Source organism: Ictidomys tridecemlineatus, chromosome 11 (genome assembly GCF_052094955.1).
Source record: "Ictidomys tridecemlineatus isolate mIctTri1 chromosome 11, mIctTri1.hap1, whole genome shotgun sequence".
In the NCBI taxonomy this organism is placed as follows: Eukaryota; Metazoa; Chordata; class Mammalia; order Rodentia; family Sciuridae; genus Ictidomys; species Ictidomys tridecemlineatus.
Genome location: NC_135487.1, coordinates 22,338,594 through 22,359,079, shown reverse-complemented (window position 1 = coordinate 22,359,079; position 20,486 = coordinate 22,338,594). Strand labels below are relative to the sequence as shown.

Genomic DNA, 20,486 nt, shown 5'->3' with positions numbered 1-20,486 from the left:
TTTTTGTCTTAAAAAGGGGAGACCATGTAGAGAGACAGCATGCCTTTATTTTATTTGTTTATTTTTATGTGGTGCTGAGGTTTGAACCCAGTGCCTCACACATGCAAGGCAAGATCTCTGCCACTGAGCTATAGCCTCAGCCCGCAAAAAAACTATCTTTTGATCACAAATTTATTTTTATTTTTGGTACTAGGGATTGAACTCAATGGTACTTGACCACTGAGCCACATTCCTAGTCCAGTTTAGAGACAGGGCCTCACTGAGTTGTTTAGTGCCTCATTGTTGCCTTTGAACTCACAATTCTCCTATCTTTTCCTGAGCTGCTGGGATTACATGTGTGTGCCACCATGCCCGGCTTGAACACAACTTTAAGTAAGCTTAATTCTAGCCAACCTCAGAGCCATCTCTTTTTAAAAAATATATTTTTTAAAGTATTTATTTTTTTAGTTGTAGTTAGACACAATGCCTTTATTTTATTTATGTGGTGCTGAGGATTGAACCCAGGGCCTCATATATGCAAGGCGAATGTTCTACTGCTGAGCCACAACCTCAGCACTCAGAGCCATCTTAATATGGAAAAGGATGAGAGGCAGAACCTCAAATGAGGTGAGACTGACCTCTTGACAAATCTTAAAAAAGTATTTTACTTCTGAATCTGATCTTTGCCCCTCTTAAAAATATTATTCTACGAAGTTCTCATATATTATTTCCTGAGTATCTGAATATCAGTTAACATAATACAACATTCATCTGAAATACAGTCAAATTCTAAGAGTTCTTAACCCATTTTTTTTTTTTTTAATTTTATCGGTGGACACAACATCTTTGTATGTGGTGCTGAGGATCGAACCCGGGTCGCACGCATGCACGCCAGGCGAGCGCGCTACCGCTTGAGCCACATCCCCAGCCCCTCTTCACCCATTTTGTAGGGAAAAAAAATGACAGAATGGGGCTGGGGATGTGGCTCAAGCGGTAGCGTGCTCGCCTGGCATGCGTGCGGCCCGGTTTCGATCCTCAGCACCACGTACAAACAAAGATGTTGTGTCTGCCGAGAACTAAAAAAAAATAAATATTAAAAAAAAAAAAATGACAGAATGTTTTCATGTTCCACATTGTCAGCCTTTGAACAAACCAAGTTCTCCATTTTATTCATTTATGTATTTCAAAAATACATTTGATTTCCCATTCCAGTGAAAAGGGTAACACAAAATTTTATACATAACTTATTGACAAGAGGTTACCTTTATCCTTGGAGAGAGTTGGATAATCTGACATACACAAGAAACTGTGCCTTAATCTTTTCTTCTCCCAGGTTGCATTCAAGGGGGTGGAGTACAGGAAATTTTTTAGCCTGAACTGTTTCCCTTATTATCACAATGCTATCAACTTTAAATGAGTTCCTCACTGATGGTTGTACCCAGGGGCTCCTTTGGGGCCTTTTCTTTCATTAAACATATTGATATTCAGTGGGGGAGGCCCTTTCTAACCTTTTCTTTAGGCTTCCTTGAAGATCCCTTTTCAGAGGTAACCAACAAAACAGATTTGCTTTAGTTTCTGGATTTGTTTATTTACTTTTCTGCTTTCAGTAATTTATCCTGCCGGCATTTAATTTGATGGGATACTGTACAGCAAGAATTGTTCTTCCCCAGTGATACATGTTCCCTGGCCAGATGAGATGTCCTGTCAGATCTTTTTTTTTTTTTAAAAGAGAGAGAGAATTTTTTTAATATATATTTTTTTAGTTTTTGGCGGACACAACCCGGGCCACACGCATGCCAGGCGAGCGCGCTACCACTTGAGCCACATCCCCAGCCCCCTGTCAGATCTTAAAAAGGGGAGACCATTCCTGTCTTCAGGTCATACACTAACAGTGCTGGGATGTACTGCCATGTCCTTGCCAGCAGCCTCCACACACACCCGACCCCATGGGCAAAAGGACTGGAAGGCCAGGCACAGGCCAGGTTTTCTTTGCCTATTTTTCTACAAACCAGGCAGCTTTCCTGGGATTTTTTCCCTTTAGCCCAGGGCTTGTGTCTCTGCTCCACAACAAGATGCTCTGCAGCTTCCTGGGCCAGGATGAGAAACAGTGCTGTACTGGGTTGAAAGGATTTAAATCTTTTTAAAACCCTTTCTTGTATAATAATTCAGAAAAAACATTTAAAGGCCACATTGTATTACAGAAAAACATCTTCCTCTTAGGCTTATATGTACAGGTGGCCCATACAGCTAAGCTCCCTTCCCAAAAGAATACAGGTAAGATTAATGTAGCATGGCCCATGTCTTAAAGGACCAGTAACAGAGAAGAAACAAACAACAACAACAAACCACAGAGACAACCAGAAAGGAAACCCCCAAACCATGATCAACACCCTTTTGTGTGTTTGGGGGGAAGGTGGGGTGGGTACCAAGGATTGAACCTACGAGCATTTAACCACTGAGTCACATCCTCAGCTCTTTTTATATTTTATTTTGACATAGGTTCTCAGTTGCTTAGGGCCTTGCTAAATTGCCGAGGTTGGCTTTGAACTTGCAATACTCCTCCCTCAGTCTCTTGAGCTGTTGGGATTACAGGCATGAGCCATTGTACCCAGGTTATAGAAACCTTTAAATTAATACAAACCTTCATATTCAGAATTTCTTCTTGCTTTACCTCTGACAGACCAACTCCAACTGCAAGATAATTTTGTATAATTCAGAAAGCCGTTCAAGGGTCAGATAATTATAGTAGAACATTTTCTTTTTCAAAGGTTTATACATATAGGTGGCCCTTTCTTCCACTTTGCCTCTCACAGACCAACTCCAACTTCAAGATTGTACAAAAAAGAAACAGGTGACCAGAGGAGATACCCTAAACCATGGCCATTAGACCTTTAAACAGAACAGCCAAGATCTTTCCCAGGAGACTTCCTATAGGATCAGCACAGCACTGCCCATGTCTTAAAATGAGCAGTCACATATGCAAACAAAAGCAGACAACCAGAAGGAATTCCCAAACGCAAGGCCAACAAACAAACCTAGAGTAGAGTAAAAAAAAAAAAAAAAAATTCTTGGTGTGTATATTGCTGGAAATCAAACCCAGGATCGTACGCATGCAAGGCAAACACTCTACCAACTGAGCTATATCCCCAGCCCTCTCTGTTTTTGAATCCTGCTTACCCGTGGTTCCTACATCAGTGGTACCACAGATGTTCCCACAAAGACATACCAGATGTATGGAATCAAGAGTCTGGGTGTGCACACGTGGGGACTTAACAGATGGCCAAGGGTGTGTTCAGTTTCCTTTTTCTCAAAGTGGACCAAGATGGAGCAACCTATACCATACAGGGGGAGAAGGTGGGATTTCCCCAAAGGGGCTTTGGCAGCTGCTGGGATAGTCCCTCAGTTCCTCCCTCTACTCATAGGAATAGCTTCTCTGGTTCAAACTGAGGCAAACTCACCTGTCTCGTAATTCTCAACAAGTTGGCTAGCCAATTTGCATCCTCAACATGAAAGTGAGTTTGCTTGGAGTGCCAGACCTGCTCAAGAAAGCCAGGGCAGGGGCTGCTGTCAAATCCTACCTGGGGTGCTAAATTTGTTACCAAAAGCTCAGTCCTTGTCCCCAATCCCAATTCAATAATGAGGACATGGTTTTGAGAAAGGGAAAAAGTTTTGTTGTTTTGCTAGAAAAGGAAAAACAGGATTCCTGTCCCAGAGGCTATGATTCTGCCCATCAGAGACTTTTTTTAGAGAGCTGTGAATCAAGCCAGGTGCAATGGTACATGCCTGTAATCCCAGCAGCTCAAGAGGCTGAAGCCAGAGGATTACAAATTCAAAGCCAATTTAGCAAGACCCTAAGCAACTTGGTGAGACCCTGTCTCAAAAAAAAAAAAAAAGGGCTGGAGAAGTGGCTCCATGGTTACCCCCCAAACCCCCCCAAATCCTTCTGAGCTAGAGAAGAGAGGTTAAGAAGGAGAAGACCAGGGAGAAGAAGATCAGGGATGAGAAGATTAGGAATGAGAAACTACATATCAGTTTTAGAGCAGCAAAGCTTAAAGTGGACCACTGTCAGCAACTTGGGAGGCTGAGGCAGAATAATTACAAATTTCAGCAATTTATTTTTTTTTATTTTTAATTTTTTTTTTAAAGAGAGGAGAGAGAGAGAGAATTTTTAATATTTATTTTTTAGTTCTCGGCAGACACAACATCTTTGTTGGTGTGTGGTGCTGAGGATCGAAGCCGGGCCGCACGCATGCCAGGCGAGCGCGCTACCTCATCCCCAGCCCAAATTTCAGCAATTTAATAAGACCCTGTCTCAAAATAAAAATTAAAAAGTGCTGGGGACGAAGCTCAGTGGTAAATTGCCCCTGAGTTCAATCACCAGTACAGTTTTTTAAAAATATTTTTTTAGTTGTCAATGGACTTTATTTATTTATATGGGTGCTGAGAAGTGAACCCAGTGCCTCACACATGCTAGGCAAGTGCTCTACCACTGAGCCACAACCCCAGCCCACCAGTACAATTTAATAAAAAAATGATAATAAAAAGGCTAATGATGTAACTCAGTACTAGTATCCCCTGAGTTCAATCTCTATTATTGTAAGACAAACAAATGTAATTATACAATACAAATTATATTTCTTTTTTATTTATATTTTATTGTGTTTTAATGTAAACTTCAGAATTTAATTTGTTTTAAAATATAATGAAGGTATTAAATACAAGGAAAATGTGTATGTCAGCCTTTTAATGTGGAGTTGGCATTCTTTATTTACTTTTTTTTTTCTGTACTGTAAATTGAACCCAAGGGCACTCTACCACTGAGGTATATCCCCATCCCTTTTTATATTGAAACAGGGTATCACTAAATAGCTGAGGCTGGCCTCAAACTTGGAATCCTATTGCCTCAGCCTCTAGCGTTATGGGGATTACAGGTGCCACTATACCTGGCTAGAGTCAACTTTCTCAACCCAGCAACAGCAATGAACATTTTGATTATTTTTAGTTTATTTATTGAAATGGTTAAATTGGTTCTTATCAAACTCTTTTGCTAATTTTGGATGCATGTCTTAGCCTAGAGAACAGATTTTCCCTCATTGCAAAGCTTATTGGTTGAATGGGAACTGAACCTTATTCTCACATGAATACCCTAATTAGAAATATCTCCACATTTTTTCTCACCCTATGACATACCACTGTGCTAATCAGCTTTCCATTGCGGTGACAAAATGCCTGAGAAAATCAACTTAAAGGAGGAAAGGTTTATTTTGGCTCACTATTTCAGAGTTTTCATTTCGTGGTTATTTGGCTCAGTTGTTTCTGGGCCTAGTGAGGCAGAACGTGATGGTGGGAAGCATGTGGTGGAACAAAGCTGCTCACCTCATGGCAACAAGGAAGCAAAGAGAGGCAGAGGAGCTGGGGATATAGCTCAGTTGATAGAGTGCTTGCCTAGTATGCATGAGGCCCTGGGCTCAATGCCCAGCACCAAAAAAACCCACAAAACCCTAGCAAAAACAGGCAGAGTAGGCTATACCATAATTTTTAAGGTGACCTAGTTCCTCCCACTAGGTCCTACCTCCTAAAGTTTCTACTACCTTTCATTAGTGCCACGAGCTAGGGACCAACCCTTCCACATGTAAACGTTTAGAGGACATTCCAGATCCAAACTCCAACAACTCTGATCTTGACTTCCCTGTCCTTATTGACTTCTGAGCTGCCTTTCTCATTCCTCATAAAGTAGGAGTAGTAAACCCACCGCTGAGGAAGCTGCAGGGATGGGCTTGGCTGTGAGTGTTGAGCAGAGGGCTTATGTGGTGCCTATGGGGGCAGCTGCCTCAGCTCTAGCCCTTTATGATAGTTTAAAAACAAGCCAAGTGCTGCAGTTTTTCAAAACATCCCAGAAATCTCAGATTTGGCTGGGGCGGTACTGGGCATTGAACTCAGGGGGCACTTAACCACTGGGCCACATCCCCAGCCCTATTTTGTATTTTATTTAGAGACAGGGTCTCACTGAGTTGCTTAGCGCCTCGCTTTTGCTGAGGCTGACTCTGAACTCAGGATCCTCCTGTCTCAGCCTCCAGAGTCATTGGGGTTATAGGTATGTGCCACTGTGCCTGACTAGTTTTTTTTTTTTTTTTTTGAAGGTGAAAGCTTCCAGGGCTGGGGCTGTAGCTCAGTGGTAAAGTTCTTGCCTCACATGTGTGAGGCACTGGGTTCAATCCTCAGCACCCATAAAAATAAATAAAGATCCTGTGTGTGTTCATCTACAACTAAATAAATATTTTTTTTAAAAAAGATGAAAGCTTCCAATATTTTGGAGAAAAACACCATGGGTCATCACAGTGAGGGGCAACCAAATCATGTGTGAACTAAATCAGGTCTACTGGGAAGCCTCGCTAAACATTTCAGCCAGTAGTGTTTCTCTGAATTATTCCTGTCTAGTTAGCGTTAAAGATTTGCCATCTTTCTCAATTTTATTTATTTATTTTAAAGAGAGAGAGAGAATTTTTTTTAAATTTTTTTAATATTTATTTTTTAGTTCTCGTCGGACATAATATCTTTGTTTGTATGTGGTGCTGAGGATCGAACCGAACCCGGGCCGCACGCATGCCAGACGAGTGCGCTACCGCTTGAGCCACATCCCCAGCCCTCAATTTTATAATTATTGAATGTTTGCTTGTTTTGTCCTTCTGAACAGAAAGAAAACTCCCAGATGGCATATAACAAATGGTTATTGACTACTTCATGATCGATTGGTTTGAACATTTTAGAACCATGTAAAACTCGAGGCAGAGACTAAAGATCAACTTCTGGAGCAAATCTCAAGATCATAAGAATCTCAAGTTACAAGCCACAGTTTCTGACCTTGCTATGCTAAAGCTGGACTTACCTCCTTAACTACTTGTATATGGGTATTAGTGATTTCTTTGTAACTATACAGGTATACATATCTCTGATCCAGTCATATGCTTTCCTGATTGAGATGGTGGTCTCACTATGTGGCCCAAACTGGTCTCAAACTCCTTGGCTAAAATAAAGTTCCCATCTCAGCTTCCTGAATAGCTAAGCCTAGAAGTAATATTTTTTGAACAGCTTAGTTTGCTGAAAAAGACAGGATCCCTCCCCACCCCCACCCCCAGCACAAGAATTGAATTCATTGATGATGGCAAGTTCAAAGTCAGTCTTGGTAACTCAGCAAGCCCTACTCAACCACTGAGTCACATCCCCAGCCCAATTTTGTATTTTATTAGAAATGGGGTCTCTCACTGAGTTGCTTAGCACCTTGCCCTTGCTGAGGCTGACTTTGAACTCATGATCCTCCTTTCTCAGCCTCCCAGGTTGCTGGGATTTCAGGCGTGCACTACTGCACATAGCAAGATGGAATTTTTTGTTGTAACAGTTGATAGTTTGTTTAGTCTAAATGATTCAAGTCATACCTTCTGGTTCTGCACACCTGTTCTAAAATTATAGCTAGGGCTGAGGATGTGGCTCAAGCGGTAGCGCGCTCGCCTGGCGTGCGTGCGGCACGGGTTCGATCCTCAGCACCACATACCAACAAAGATGTTGTGTCCGTCGAGAACTAAGAAAAAATAAATAAATGTTAAAATTCTCTCTCTCTCTCTGTCCCCCTCTCTCTCACTCTCTCTTTAAAAAAAATAAATAAATAAAATTATAGCTATTGCCATGTTATACATGTGTACTATATAAAATGATAGCATAACTTTTATAGAAAGTAATAATAGTGGTATTTATCCCCTAAGTAGCTGTGTGTTCTCTCTTACCAATTCTCTTTCTACTTGGGCTTTGGAAATGGAATGTTCCAAGAGAGAGATCTACCCTCCTCAAGGTGGGAGAAAGTTATTTTGAACTAAGAATGGGCTTATCTCCCTGATTCTATCCAATAAAAGCCCTGAATGACACTGGGCATGGTGGTGCACACTTGTAATCCCAAAGGCTCCGGAGGCTGAGATTGGATGATGGCAAGTTCAAAGCCAGTCTTGGTAACTCAGCAAGCCCTACACAACTTAGTGAGACCCTGTCTCTAAATAAAATTAAAAAAAAAAAAAAAAAAAAAAAAGGCTGGGGATGTGGCTTAGAGGTTAAGTCCCTGAGTTTAATGCCCAGTTCCAAAAAAAAAAAAAAAAAAAAAAAAGCCCTGAACCAACTTTGCCTCAGTGAGACTATGAGACTGAGAATTTAGTATCCTCACCTGAGAAACCTAGAAGTTGGAAAAAATAGCCTCTAAAGCTCCTTCCAAAGCAAACATATTTGGTTGGTTGTTTCTGGGTACTGGGTATTGAAACCCAGGGACATTCAACCAAAGCTATAATCCCAGCCCTTCTTATTTTTTGTCCTGAGACAGGGTCTCACTAAGTTGCTGAGGTTGGCTTTTAGGCCCCGAAACTCAGGAAGATTAGGATAATTCCTCCTAACCATAAAATCTGTAAGAATTTGTGGTTAAGAATCCAATTAGAACCAGTCAACATGCTGTCCCTCTCTCTGACAGGATCCACTTTTTCCCTTGAGAGTGTCCCCTTTCCCTTTTCCTATCCCTCCAACAAAATCATACTTATTATTCTGAATATATGTCAAAAATCTTCTGACTTGATTGCAAAAATCAGGGGGGGGGTGTCTTTGCATTGCCTCAGTCTTCCAAAAGCCCCCACCCCTGTAACCCACACTTTAGACTTCTGGATAGATTGCCGAATGCAATTTTGTAAGTCCATGCCTGTAGTCACAATTCCCATTCTGAGTTCCAGGTACCTTAAGGCATAAAGGAACTGGCTTCTGGTTGTTTTACATACCTTCTTTGAGCCTTCTGGTTTCAGTGGTCTGTTTCAGTGACACTTAACGCAGGTCTTCCTTCTTCCAAAGCCCTTGCCAATATATTCCTCAGGGAGATGATACTTTATATTTTAATGTCTATGTTCCATGTTACTCATATCTGGCATTAGCACCCTTTTATTTGCTACTTTCCCCCCACCCCACAACAAAAACTCCTGGGCTCAAGTGATCTTCCTGTTTCAGCTCTCTGATGAGTTTTTCTTAATTACACTGATCAAATCCCCCTGTGCATTGTTATACTAGTCTAATTAGATGTATTTTCCACTCTTCAAGGCATACCAGAAAAATTTTAAAAATTAAATATATTTTTTAAAAAATCATCAGTTATTGGGCTGGGGATATAGTTCAGTTGGTAGTGTGTTTGCCTCACATGCACAAGGCCCTGGGTTCAATCCCAAGCACCACAAAAATATAAATAAATAAATAAATTTTTAAAATCAGGAGTTCTTTGCATGCTGTGTTCACATTTTTCCTCTTTAATTTTTTTATAGCTGTAAATGGATACAATACCTTTATTTTATTTATTTGTCTTTATATGGTGCTAAGGTTCGAACCCAGGGCCTCACACATGCTAGGAAAACGCTCTACCACTGAGCTACACCCCCAGCCTCTATGTTCACTTTTGTATGAACATAAAGTTAACAAATGTTACACAGTCCCTGCCCAAATTATTTGAATTCCATGCAGGGATCTGGGTGCCTGGAGGATGATACCAATAGTGGACACTAGGTTATTTGTGGAATGAACAATGGAGATATTTGATACTTTCTATGGTATACAGACCCAGCTGGAATATAAAGGTTCCTCCAGGACTTCATTTCATTCCTCTGCCAAACATGTGGTAGGGATTCCAAAACTAGGTGTACAAGCCTCACATTCCAACAGGTGGGTATTTACATGTGTGTTCCATATAAAGGTAGGAACTAGAGCCTCTGTTTACGGTTCTATTTTTTTTTTATACTTATTTTTTTAGTTTTAGGTGGACACAATATTTTTATATTTATGTGGTGCTGAGAATCAAACCCAGTACCTCATTCATGCTAGGCGAGAACTCTACCACTGTGCTACAATCCCAGGCCCTGCTTGTGGTTCTTTCCTGTAAAGAACCACAAGCAGGTGGTGGCACATGCCTGTAATCCCAGCGGGTTGGGAGGCTGAGGCAGGAGGATCTCGAGTTCAAAGCTAGCCTCAACAAAAGCGAGGCCCTAAGCAATTCTGGGGATGTGGCTCAGTGGTCGAGTGCCCCTGAGTTCAATCCCTGCTACCTCTCTCAACCCCCTCAAAAAGAGTGTGATCCCAAAAAGGAAAGGGAGAGGGGCGGGGGGGGGGTGCAGGGGAGGAAAGAAAGAAACAGAACAAAGGCGGGCATTCTGAGTAAACTCAAAGATAGTCGAAGAGCTGGCCCTGCCCAAGTCCGCAAGCAAAGGGATGGAAGCCCTAGAGTCCGGCTGGGCAGGGAATCTCGCGGCTCCTATTGGCTGGACTGCAGACTTAATTGCTGTTAATTGGCCGTTGCGGGGAAGCGTCGCAGGCTGTGGATCGGGTTTCTGCTGTACTGGGGGATTCCTGGGAGCAAGTGACCTTGGGGACAAGGCAGAGTAGTGTCACACAGCTCGCAACAGCACGACCTAACATATCACCAAATAGCTTTTAAAGTGCAGGAAGAGCTAAGCGAGGCTAGCTAGCTCTCCGCAGGAGAGGGCTGCTAGGCACCAGCCACCTAGTCCGAGGTCCCTGATGACCAAGTCGTTGGCGTGGTTTGTGGGGCAGTCGTTAACTTCTCAAGCCTCCGCTTCTCCTGTTTTATTACTGTTTCAATTTTATTTATTGGTAATGAGGTGGAACACAGGAGCGCTTTATTACTGAGTACATCCCCAGTCTTTTTTAAATTTTGAGGCAGGGTCTGGCTAAATTTCTGGGGCTGGCCTCAATTTTGCAATCCTCCCGCTTTAGCCTCCGGAGTCGCCAGGATTACAGGCGTTAGACACCACGCCTGGCTTCACCAGTTCTAAAAAGGAGACGGCGCTGAAGTCTAATCGGTAGCTTATAAACATGGGCTTTTTATTAGAGGAACCCAAGAAAAATTTCTCTTCCCCACCCCAAACCGAGATTTAGGGGTGTCTGGTAGGCCGCAGGCCTCTCCAGGATCTAGCTGCAGGACTGTGCATGAATTTCCAGGTGTGGGAGAGCAAGACTGAAAGGTTCCTGTCGTTCTTCTGGTGGATTATTCGCTGGAAATAAGACATCAAGCTGTGCTGGCTGGTCACTCTCCCTAGCTACGGGTTGGGGGTTGCGGGGACAGATTTTCACTTCATTGGCATGGACCCAAAATATTGGATGGTCTGGTGCGAAAGTTTCATAGCGTATCTTCCACTGCCCGCGCTTGTTATGGGTCTCCTCCCTCCCGATAGAGAAAAAAGTTCAAGTCAAATCAACACACAATAAAAGGCACGGTATCTGTATTTTATTTCAGCATTTTTGAATTATGCAAGAAAGTCTCATTTCGTCATTGGAATTATTATTATTTTTTGTAGGAGACTCAATGAATATATTTGTCATGTATGGCCTGCAAATGTAGTTCTTAAATGATTATGGTCATGTTTTAAGTTATTTTGAAAGCTTTATTTTTTAAAAAAAATATATTTTTTAGTTGTAGATGAGCACAATATCATTATTTATTTGTTTAAATGTGGTGCTGAGGATCGAACCCAGAGCCTCACATACGTGCTAGGTAAGCGCTCTACCGCTGAGCTACAACCCCAACCCTTTTTTTTAAGGGCGATAACTGAAGTAAAGGGAAGAAGAAAATGGCTTTTGTTTCCAAAGTTTTCTATAGGCTTTTTAAAATAACACAGCTTTTTTTTTTTTTTTTTAGTAGTAAATCTAAGAAGACATCTTTAGAATTTTTATTTATACCTTTATTCCATTCAATTATTTTTATATGGTGCTGAGAATCAAACCCAGGGCCCCACACATGCTAGGCAAGCGCACTACAGCTGAGCCACAATCCAGCCCTAAAATAACACGTCTTTTTGCAGAGCATGGTGGTGCATACCTGTAATTCCAGAGACTTAAGGCTTAGACACTGGGACAGCAAACTGACCTCGGCAACCTGGTGAGACCCTGACTCAAGCCAAAAAACTGGGGATGTAGCTCAGTGGTAAACCTTCAGTTTCAAACAAAACAGCACAAAACAAATAAAAAATTATATTAAAAAGCATATCTTAATATTGTCCTATCTTTCTAGTACTACTTTTTTTTTCTTTTTTGTATTGAAGATTGAGCCCAGGGGTGCTTCTGAGCCACACCCCCAGTCCTCTTTAGTTTTTGAGACAGGATTTTGCTAAATTGTTGAGGCTGACTTCGAACTCGGGATTCTCTTGCTTCAGCCTCCCCAGTCGCTGGGATTGCAGGTATTCACCACCACAGGCAGCTAGTATTACACTTTACTGGAATAAAATTGATTCAGTGCATTATTTTACGGAATGCTAATGTGTATCAATTGAGCTTCATGGTGCTTGAAGAGTGTTCTGCTTCCTTTCTTTTAAAAGAAACTAAAGCAAATTTCAGATATTGTATTTCAACCATATACTCATAATATAGTTCTTTTATTAGTTTTAAGTACAGTACTAAGTGAATTCCCAGAGAGTGACACCCATGATTAAATAAAATGCAAATATATCCCCGAGTAAAAATGGGCCACTTTTAGACGTCCTACTAGAATGTTGATTATCTGATCCTCTTAATAACTCAGAGAACATACACAGTGGCTTGAAATGTCACAAAAATTATATGTATTTTACTACTACTATTTTCTTTTTGCAGTACTGGAGATGGACCCAGTGAATGCCAGGCAAGCATTGTACCACTAAAAAACACTCCCAGCCTGCATTTTGTATTTTATTTTTTGGCTTGAACCCAGGGGACTTTACTGCAGAACATCCCCTGATCTTTTCTTTTCTTTTTTTTCTTTAACTTGAGGCAGGGTCTACTTAGATACTGAGGGTCTAAATTGCTGAGGCTAGCCTTGAACTTGACATGGTTCTGCCTCAGCTTGGGATTATAGGCATGTGTCACTGTGCCAGGCCCATGCATCTGTGTTTTTTAAATATTCCCTTATGTGATAGGATTGAGACCCTGTGGACAGGAAGAATCAGATGGTCCTACTGCCCCTCCCTGGCATATGTATGGGGAGGACAGAGGAAAATCTTGACTAGAGGGCCTATTTTGCATGTAAGAAACACTGGGATGCTTTTGAGAAAACACTGATGCCCAGGCCCAACATGTTAGAAATTTTAATTTGCCTAAACTTTGTATTTTACATTTTTGGTTGTGGTGGAAATCAAAGCCAGGCCCCTGAACACGACAGACAACTAACTCATATCACTGAACTACACCTCCAGCCCGGCATCTATATTTTTTAAACCTTTGCAAATGACTTTAATGTGTAGCCAAGGTTAAGAACCCTTGGTATAGAAACAAATATCGTTCCATTTTTCCCCCTTATAGGCTGAATAAAAATGTAAATCCTTAATAAAGGAATTAAGTAGCAGTATGTAATATCAATAAGGAATTAAAAGATTTTCTCTGGGCTGAGGATGTAGCTCATTGATAGAGTGCTTGCCTAGTATGGGCAATGCCCTGAGTTGGATCCCCAGCACTAGGAGTGGGAGTAGGGGTTAGAAAGATAAAAGGAAAAGGGTATATCTAGTGGAATAAAGAAACTATATAATGTGAGAGAGGCAGGGGGATTGCCAGTTCAAAGCTAGCCCAGACAACTAAGGGAGACCCTGTCTCAAAATTAAAATCAAACAACAACAACAACACAACAAATTAAAAGGAATAGGGCTGTGGCTCAATAGTAAAGTGCCCCTGGGCTCAATTCCCAGTACCCCAAACAAAAACAAACAAGAAACCTCAACTGTATAGTAGAATGTTTATCTAGAAATTTTAAAGAGGGAAGCAGACAAAATATAATAAAATCTTGGATGTACTTTCTAAGCCATTCAATACAATCAAACTTGCAAAAGACCTAATCAAGTCCAAAGGTAAAGCAGCAACTGGACTTCAGTTTCCTATTTAAAAATGATGAGTGGCCTGGGAGCAGGATGCACACATATAATCCTAGAAGCTTGGGAGGCTGAGGCAGGAGGATCACAAGTTCAAAGCCAGCCTCAGCAATTCAGTGAGACTCTGTCTCAAAATAAAAAATAAAAAGGGCTGGGGATGTAGCTCAGTGGTAAAGCGCTTCAGGTCCAATATCTGATACCAGAAAATTTTTTAAAAAATTTAAAATAAATAAAAATGATGAGCAGGGCATAGTGGTGAACACCTGTAATCCTAGCTACTCAGGAGACTGAGGCAGGAGGATTGCAAATTCAAGGCCAGCCTGGGCAACTTATCAAGACCTCGTCTCAAAAAAAAAAAGAAAAGAAAGGGCTAGGGATGTAGCTCAAAGGCAAAGCATCCTTGCGTTCAATCCTCATTATTAAAAAAAAAATAATTAAACATTATGTCTTTAAGAGTCCCTTTGCTTCTCTTGCTTTGTATGGCTTATACTTATTAATATTATACTTAAATATTTGACTTCTTGGTGGCATTAATACAGTTCTGTGGGGAGAAAGCCGATGTTAAAAAATAAAGTTTATAGAACATCTGTTGATTTCATCTTTCTGGCCCATTCATGGTTCCATTGGCATGGATAGTCAAGAAACTCCTGTATCAAAATACAATATTAATTATACTTCACAATGTATGAAACACTGGCTAAACATTGCCATTCCTGATAACCTGAATTTTATCACTTAAACTTTCATAACTAAAGCCGCAATTTTTTTAATATTTATTTTTTAGGTGTAGATGGACACAACACAATACCTTTATTTTTATGTGGTGCTGAGAATGGAACCCGTGCTAGGAGAGCGCTCTACCACTGAGCCACAATCCCAGTCCCTAAAATCACATTCTTTATGTAGCATTTATTCTGTATAGGATTTATCCACATACAATGACTAAACAACTTTAAAACAATGGACTGTTACTTGTATAAAATCACCTTATAAAGGAGAATGATACAATACACTTGTGAGTAAGTTGATATTCTAGGATTCAGAAAACCTGATCATTCTAACCCTATTTTTTGCCATTGATTCACTGGCTGTTTTAAATAGGCTGCTTTACTGTTCTGTGCCTCAATTTCTTTACCTTTCATGTGGGATAACTGTCCTACTTCATAGAAATGTAAAGAAAAACAAAAATTATTAAATAATTTGCAGATATAAAATGCTATATAAATGATAAATAGTAATACTGATACACTCTAATATAAAATAACATACAAATTTTCATGTATAGAGTTTGGTCCTCCTGTACCTGTTTACTATCACCGTTCTCAGTTACATACGTCTTTTTATGCCATAGTGATTTTAGTGATTTTCTACACTACTAATTTCAGGCTGAAAATACATTTAAAAAAACTAATATGAGTAGAAATTTCAATATATCTTAGCATGACTTTGCAAAATAACTTTAATGAATTGAGTTCTGAGCTCATATATAACCGGAACACCAAGTTTTTTTCATCCACTAAGCAGTAACTTGGCCACATAGGAAGCAATAACTATGTTTTGATTGTATTACTCAAAAACATAATATTGAAAAATATTAAAACTTTTGTTCTTAAAGTTTTAAGATCTCATGATCATACAAGGAACATCAAATGCTAAAGATGTGATCTGCTCACTAAGACATCCTATCTTAGTTACCTGCTTGTAAATACAGTCAATAATAGTAGTAATGAAGTGAGCTTTTGATACTCAAGGGGAATACAAGAAGTTGTCTAGCTCCATGATTTTCAATTCTGAGTTCTGCAGAGGTGCCTGGGAAGAGGCACAGGGAAGATGTGCCACAGCAGCTTGATTTTAGAGCTTCTTCCTCCAATGTTGAACTTCTTTATGAAACAATTCATTTGAAGTTTCTTGGGTTAAAAAAATTTTTTTAAACTGATGCTGGTTTGTTTTTCTTCTTCCAGACACTAGGCATGACTGCAGTAGTGGTTTATTTTTGCAAAACTTCATCCCTTCAACCAGACACTCTTGAGAACAATAAAGTGAGAAGGACATCCAGAAGATAATAAACAGCATATCTGCAAAAGCAAACTTTGGCCTAATCAATTCCCATTATTTTCTTGATGTTGAAGAAGAAAGAAAAAAAAAATCCTTGGCATAAATAAAGCTTATTTAAACAAATTATATCCCTGTGTAGCATTTTCCCACATTTAAAAGCTAAAGAATTCAATTTTCTCAGAAATCATTAATAGATAGTTTCATTCTAGAAAATAATTTTCTCTAAAGTCTTACATACATATGATATGATAACTGGAGTCATTATTTACAACTTGCAAACATTCTTAAATGTTCTTCTTTTATGCTGCTAAAATGATAGAATAGATGTTTCGTCTGCTGAATCTGACAGCTGTTTGGTGGGTACTGTTTGATGCTTGATATAAACAGTTATGAAAAAGCATTCTTTCTGAAAAAGGCAATTAAAGTGCTGGTAACACTGTGTTCAGTGGACATTGCTGAAGTTCATGCTGATGTGTGTGAAGTTTGCATGCAGAAGATAATAGCATAAAAGAACATTTAGGTCATAGACTAAAGTGCGTTAGGGTATACACATGCAAGCACTACTTCATTTCTATGAATAAAGCTCAAATCAGTCATTTTTCTTATTGGCCCCAACAACTAAAAATCAGGTTACAATTTGGAAAGGTGTTAGTATCACTCTGGTGAGCCTAGAGAATGGCAGGCAATGCCTCCCTCTTCAGATATTACTTAGTAGTTAAGAATCCTGATTTAGGAATGGTCATGTTGGGAGAACCAATGAACTCAATACACACAGGTAGTCTTGAGCCAACTGGAAATTTGCCATCAGGGCAATCTTGGAAAAGACTCAGAATTAAGTATCATGAAACAAAGTAGTTATTTATCTATTTTTAAAAAATTTTTAAAGGATATTAAGTCTTGTGGCCCACAAGTTGGTATCAAGGACAATCATTAACTAAAGAATAAGGAAATAATAACAAAAATATCATCTTGAGGTATGTCATGGCATTTAAAAATACAGTATAATACATGGAGCCTCACTATATACCATAATTACATTATATTAAGCTTCACTATGGTAACTTGCAGAGACCCCTCTTTGTGTGTGTGTATGGTACTGGGGACTGAGCCCAGGGGTGCTTTACCCCTGAGTTACATCCACAGCCCTTTTAATTTTTTGAGACAGGGCTTCCCAAAGTTGCCCAGGCTGGTCTCAAATTTGCAATCCTCCTGCCTTAGCCTCCTTTGTAGCTAAGACTACAGGCGTGTGCCTCTGCGCCCAGCACAAAGAACTTTATGAAGTACCACTGTTCTGATATTTATATTTTATCCTTAGAACTAAAAACAATGCTTCTCCAATTTTGCTGTGATGTTGGAATGTCTCATAATTCACACTGGGGAGAAGTTCAAACTTTGTATCCTAGGATAAAAATTTGTTGTGAAAAATATAAACAAGATATGCAAAAATGCTCAAAGCATTTAAGACAATAATTTGTTCAAATAGTTTTGTTTTAAATTTATATATAAATAACCCAACAAAAATATGTTAGAATGTATTTTAGGGACATTACTTAACACTATTTGAATAACTTAACATAAACATATAGGTTGCTGAAAGTGACTAAATTCTTCTTTCATACATTCTAATTCTTTGTGTGTGTGTGCTGAGGATTGAACCCAGGGCCAAGTGCTAGGCAAGCACTCTACCACTGAGCTATATCTACCCCTGTATTTTCTAATCCTGATTCTCATAATGTGTTTTTAATTCTAAATCTGACTTTTATCATTACTGCAGGCCTGTAAGGTTTGATTTCAATTCTCTGTCATTTCAGGAGACATATTAGGAGAGATTGGTAAAAGAGGATTACTTAAAACCATAGTCTGTCCAATCATCAGTTGTACCACTCATATTTTCTGACCTTAATTTCCTCAGAGGTACTATCTCCTTTACTAAATAGTGAGAAAATATGTAATAGAGCACTTTAAAGTAATATATAGCACTAGATAAACGTTAGAAATTATTCTTAAGAACTGGAGAGAACCTTCTAATATATTTTTTAAACTTTTTATTCATTTTTTTCCTTTAGAGAAGAAGAAAACTGTTATTGACAGATCTTTTTTTTACAAACTAACTACCTTTACTTTTAGGCAGTGTGTTTCCTATTTTGAAAAAATGATGTCTGTATATAATCTTTGGTCAGCCTCTATGTTAGTTTTTTCTTTTAAATAATACTGACTATATAAAAGTCATTTTTTAAGGACAAAAATTTTAAATATGAACAAACTCAAGCATTTCTTATTAGTCTTCAGTCATTAATCCTAATCATTTAGAATACTAGAAAGTGATTGGTTGCTTCAGATCTGAAATTAACAGCAAGGTGTGTTGCCAGACCCTTAAATGTGCTCTTACCCGTTTTCCCTGTGAAACTTAATATTGGTAGTGTATTTGTCTTTGAAACACCTTAAAATTGTCTTATATAAAGCTTGGCTACGATAAATTTATTTAAAATATTTTCTTTGAAGAAAATTTGCTAAGTATATCTTCCAATATTAAAAGAAAGAACGTATCTGTAATAAAGAGGGTAACTGTTCATCCATCATGCCAACTCAAGCTAGGTCTTTCTTTCCAGTGCAGCAACATATTTTAGGGCAACAAAGTTCAGAATGGATACAATGGCCTGTTCAGAAAGCATGCAAGTTATTTCAGGTCATTTCTTTTAAGTCAGTATGATAAATTTGTTAACCAGACTCTGACCATGGAAAGGAGAGATACAGGAAGTGAATGGAAATTGCAGACATGCCAGCTCTGTTGGTTCATATTACAGCTACCTAATGTTGGGCTTTATTTCTTTTTCTTCTTCTTCTTCACTATCATCAACCTGTTGTATGACCAGATCGGCAGACCCATCCTCTACAATCTCCACATAGGATCTATTCTCATCTTCACTCAAGTGCCATCGGGAATGTTTATCTCCATCTGATGGGGACATAAGATGTTGCTCAGCTTCCAAATCAATGGGGAGGCTGTCTATGCCAACTTCTGCAAGACACTCATTACACAGTCTGTAGCGCCTGGTTCCTTCCTGTACCACTTGCCCTGTTAGGTCAGTCACATGGCGTTTGCATTTTCTGCAGATTAGTTTGCATGCCTGGTGAATCTGTGTAGAGATTTAAATAGTGATAAAAATGATTTTTCAAAAGCAGGACAGTTTGATATTTTAGGTATCAGTTCATAAATTTGAGATGTCCAAAGCCATGCATTAGACTCAAATTAACATCTAATCATTAGAAAAGGTTTGGGGGATAAATTGATGTCACAGAAATATTAAATATCATTTTCTCTAAATGATAGTGGTTTTATTATTTTTTAAAAGTTTGTATTAGTTATTGATGGATCTTTATTTATTTGTTTATATGTGGTGCTGAGAATTGAACCCAGAGCCTCACGTATGCTAGGCAAGCACTCTATCACTGAGCCAAAACTCCAGCCCCAGTGGTTTTATTTTTAATGTTACATACTGAATAATTTCATATATCCTTTAACCCAACAGTATTTTGATATATAAGGTAAAAAGGGACACCTTCCTAGCATAAAAATAATTGCAAACACTTACTATATGCCATGTATTGTATTATATTGTGTTTTTTTTTTAATATTTCTTGAGTTGTCAATGGACCTTTATTTTATTTATTGATACATGGCGCTAAGGATCGAACTCAGGGCCTCACGCATGCTAGGCAAATACTCTACCACTGAGCCACAACCCTAGTCCCCCATGTATTGTTTTTAAAGACTTTACTTTTTTTTTTTTTTTTTTTTGCAGTACAGAATGGAATCCGGGGTGTTCTAACACTCAGCTTTGGCCCTAACCTTTTTTTAAGACAGTGTCCTGCTAAATTGCTGAAGCTGGCCTCAAACTTGAGATACTCCTGTCTCACTCAGCCTCCCAGATTGCTAGGGTTACAGGGCACACCACCACACTCAATTCCCTTCTTATTTTGAGTCAGGTTCTGGCTAAGTTTCCCAGGCTGGCCTCAAACTTTGTGATTCTCCTGTCTTAGCCTGCCAAGTAGGTGGGATATAGGTATGTGCCACTGCACCTAGCAGGACTTGATATATTTTAATTCAGAGAGGAAAAAACCTTTTATTTATGTATTATTTATCTTTTTTGTTATTTAACCAAAGAAAAAAGAAATATTATCCCAAATATATATATATGTATGTGTGTGTGTGTGTGTATATATATATATATATATATATATATATATATATATATATATATATATAAAAATTTTTTTAATATTTATTTTTTAGTTTTAGGTGGACACAATATCTTATTTTTTATTTTTTTATGTGGTGCCGATAATCAAACCCAGTGCCTCACACATGCTAGGTGAGCACGCCTCCACTTGAGCCACAACCCCAGCCCCTATTAACTTTTTTTTTAAACCAGGGATTTAACCCAGGGGCACTGAACCACTGAGCCACATCCCCAGCACTTTTTATATTTTATTTTGAGACGGGTTCTTTCTAAGTTGCTTAGGGCCTTGCTAAATTGCTGA

At 39.1% G+C, this 20,486-nt stretch overlaps 1 protein-coding gene across 15 annotated transcripts in view; it reads right to left on the bottom strand.

Annotated features, from left to right (window-relative positions):
• Positions 1-11,267: 11,267 nt before the first annotated feature.
• Positions 11,268-20,486, bottom strand: part of Zbtb8a (zinc finger and BTB domain containing 8A) — a 53,086-nt gene continuing 43,867 nt past the window's right edge. For 14 of the 15 annotated variants that reach the window (XM_078025835.1, XM_078025843.1, XM_078025833.1 and 11 more), the window contains one exon: positions 11,268-19,081. In XM_078025835.1, coding sequence (XP_077881961.1) covers positions 18,749-19,081 — 333 coding nt within the window. In that variant the 3' untranslated portion in view covers positions 11,268-18,748. The remainder of the gene's footprint in view (positions 19,082-20,486) is intronic. The other variant, XM_078025845.1, reaches the window with a different exon arrangement.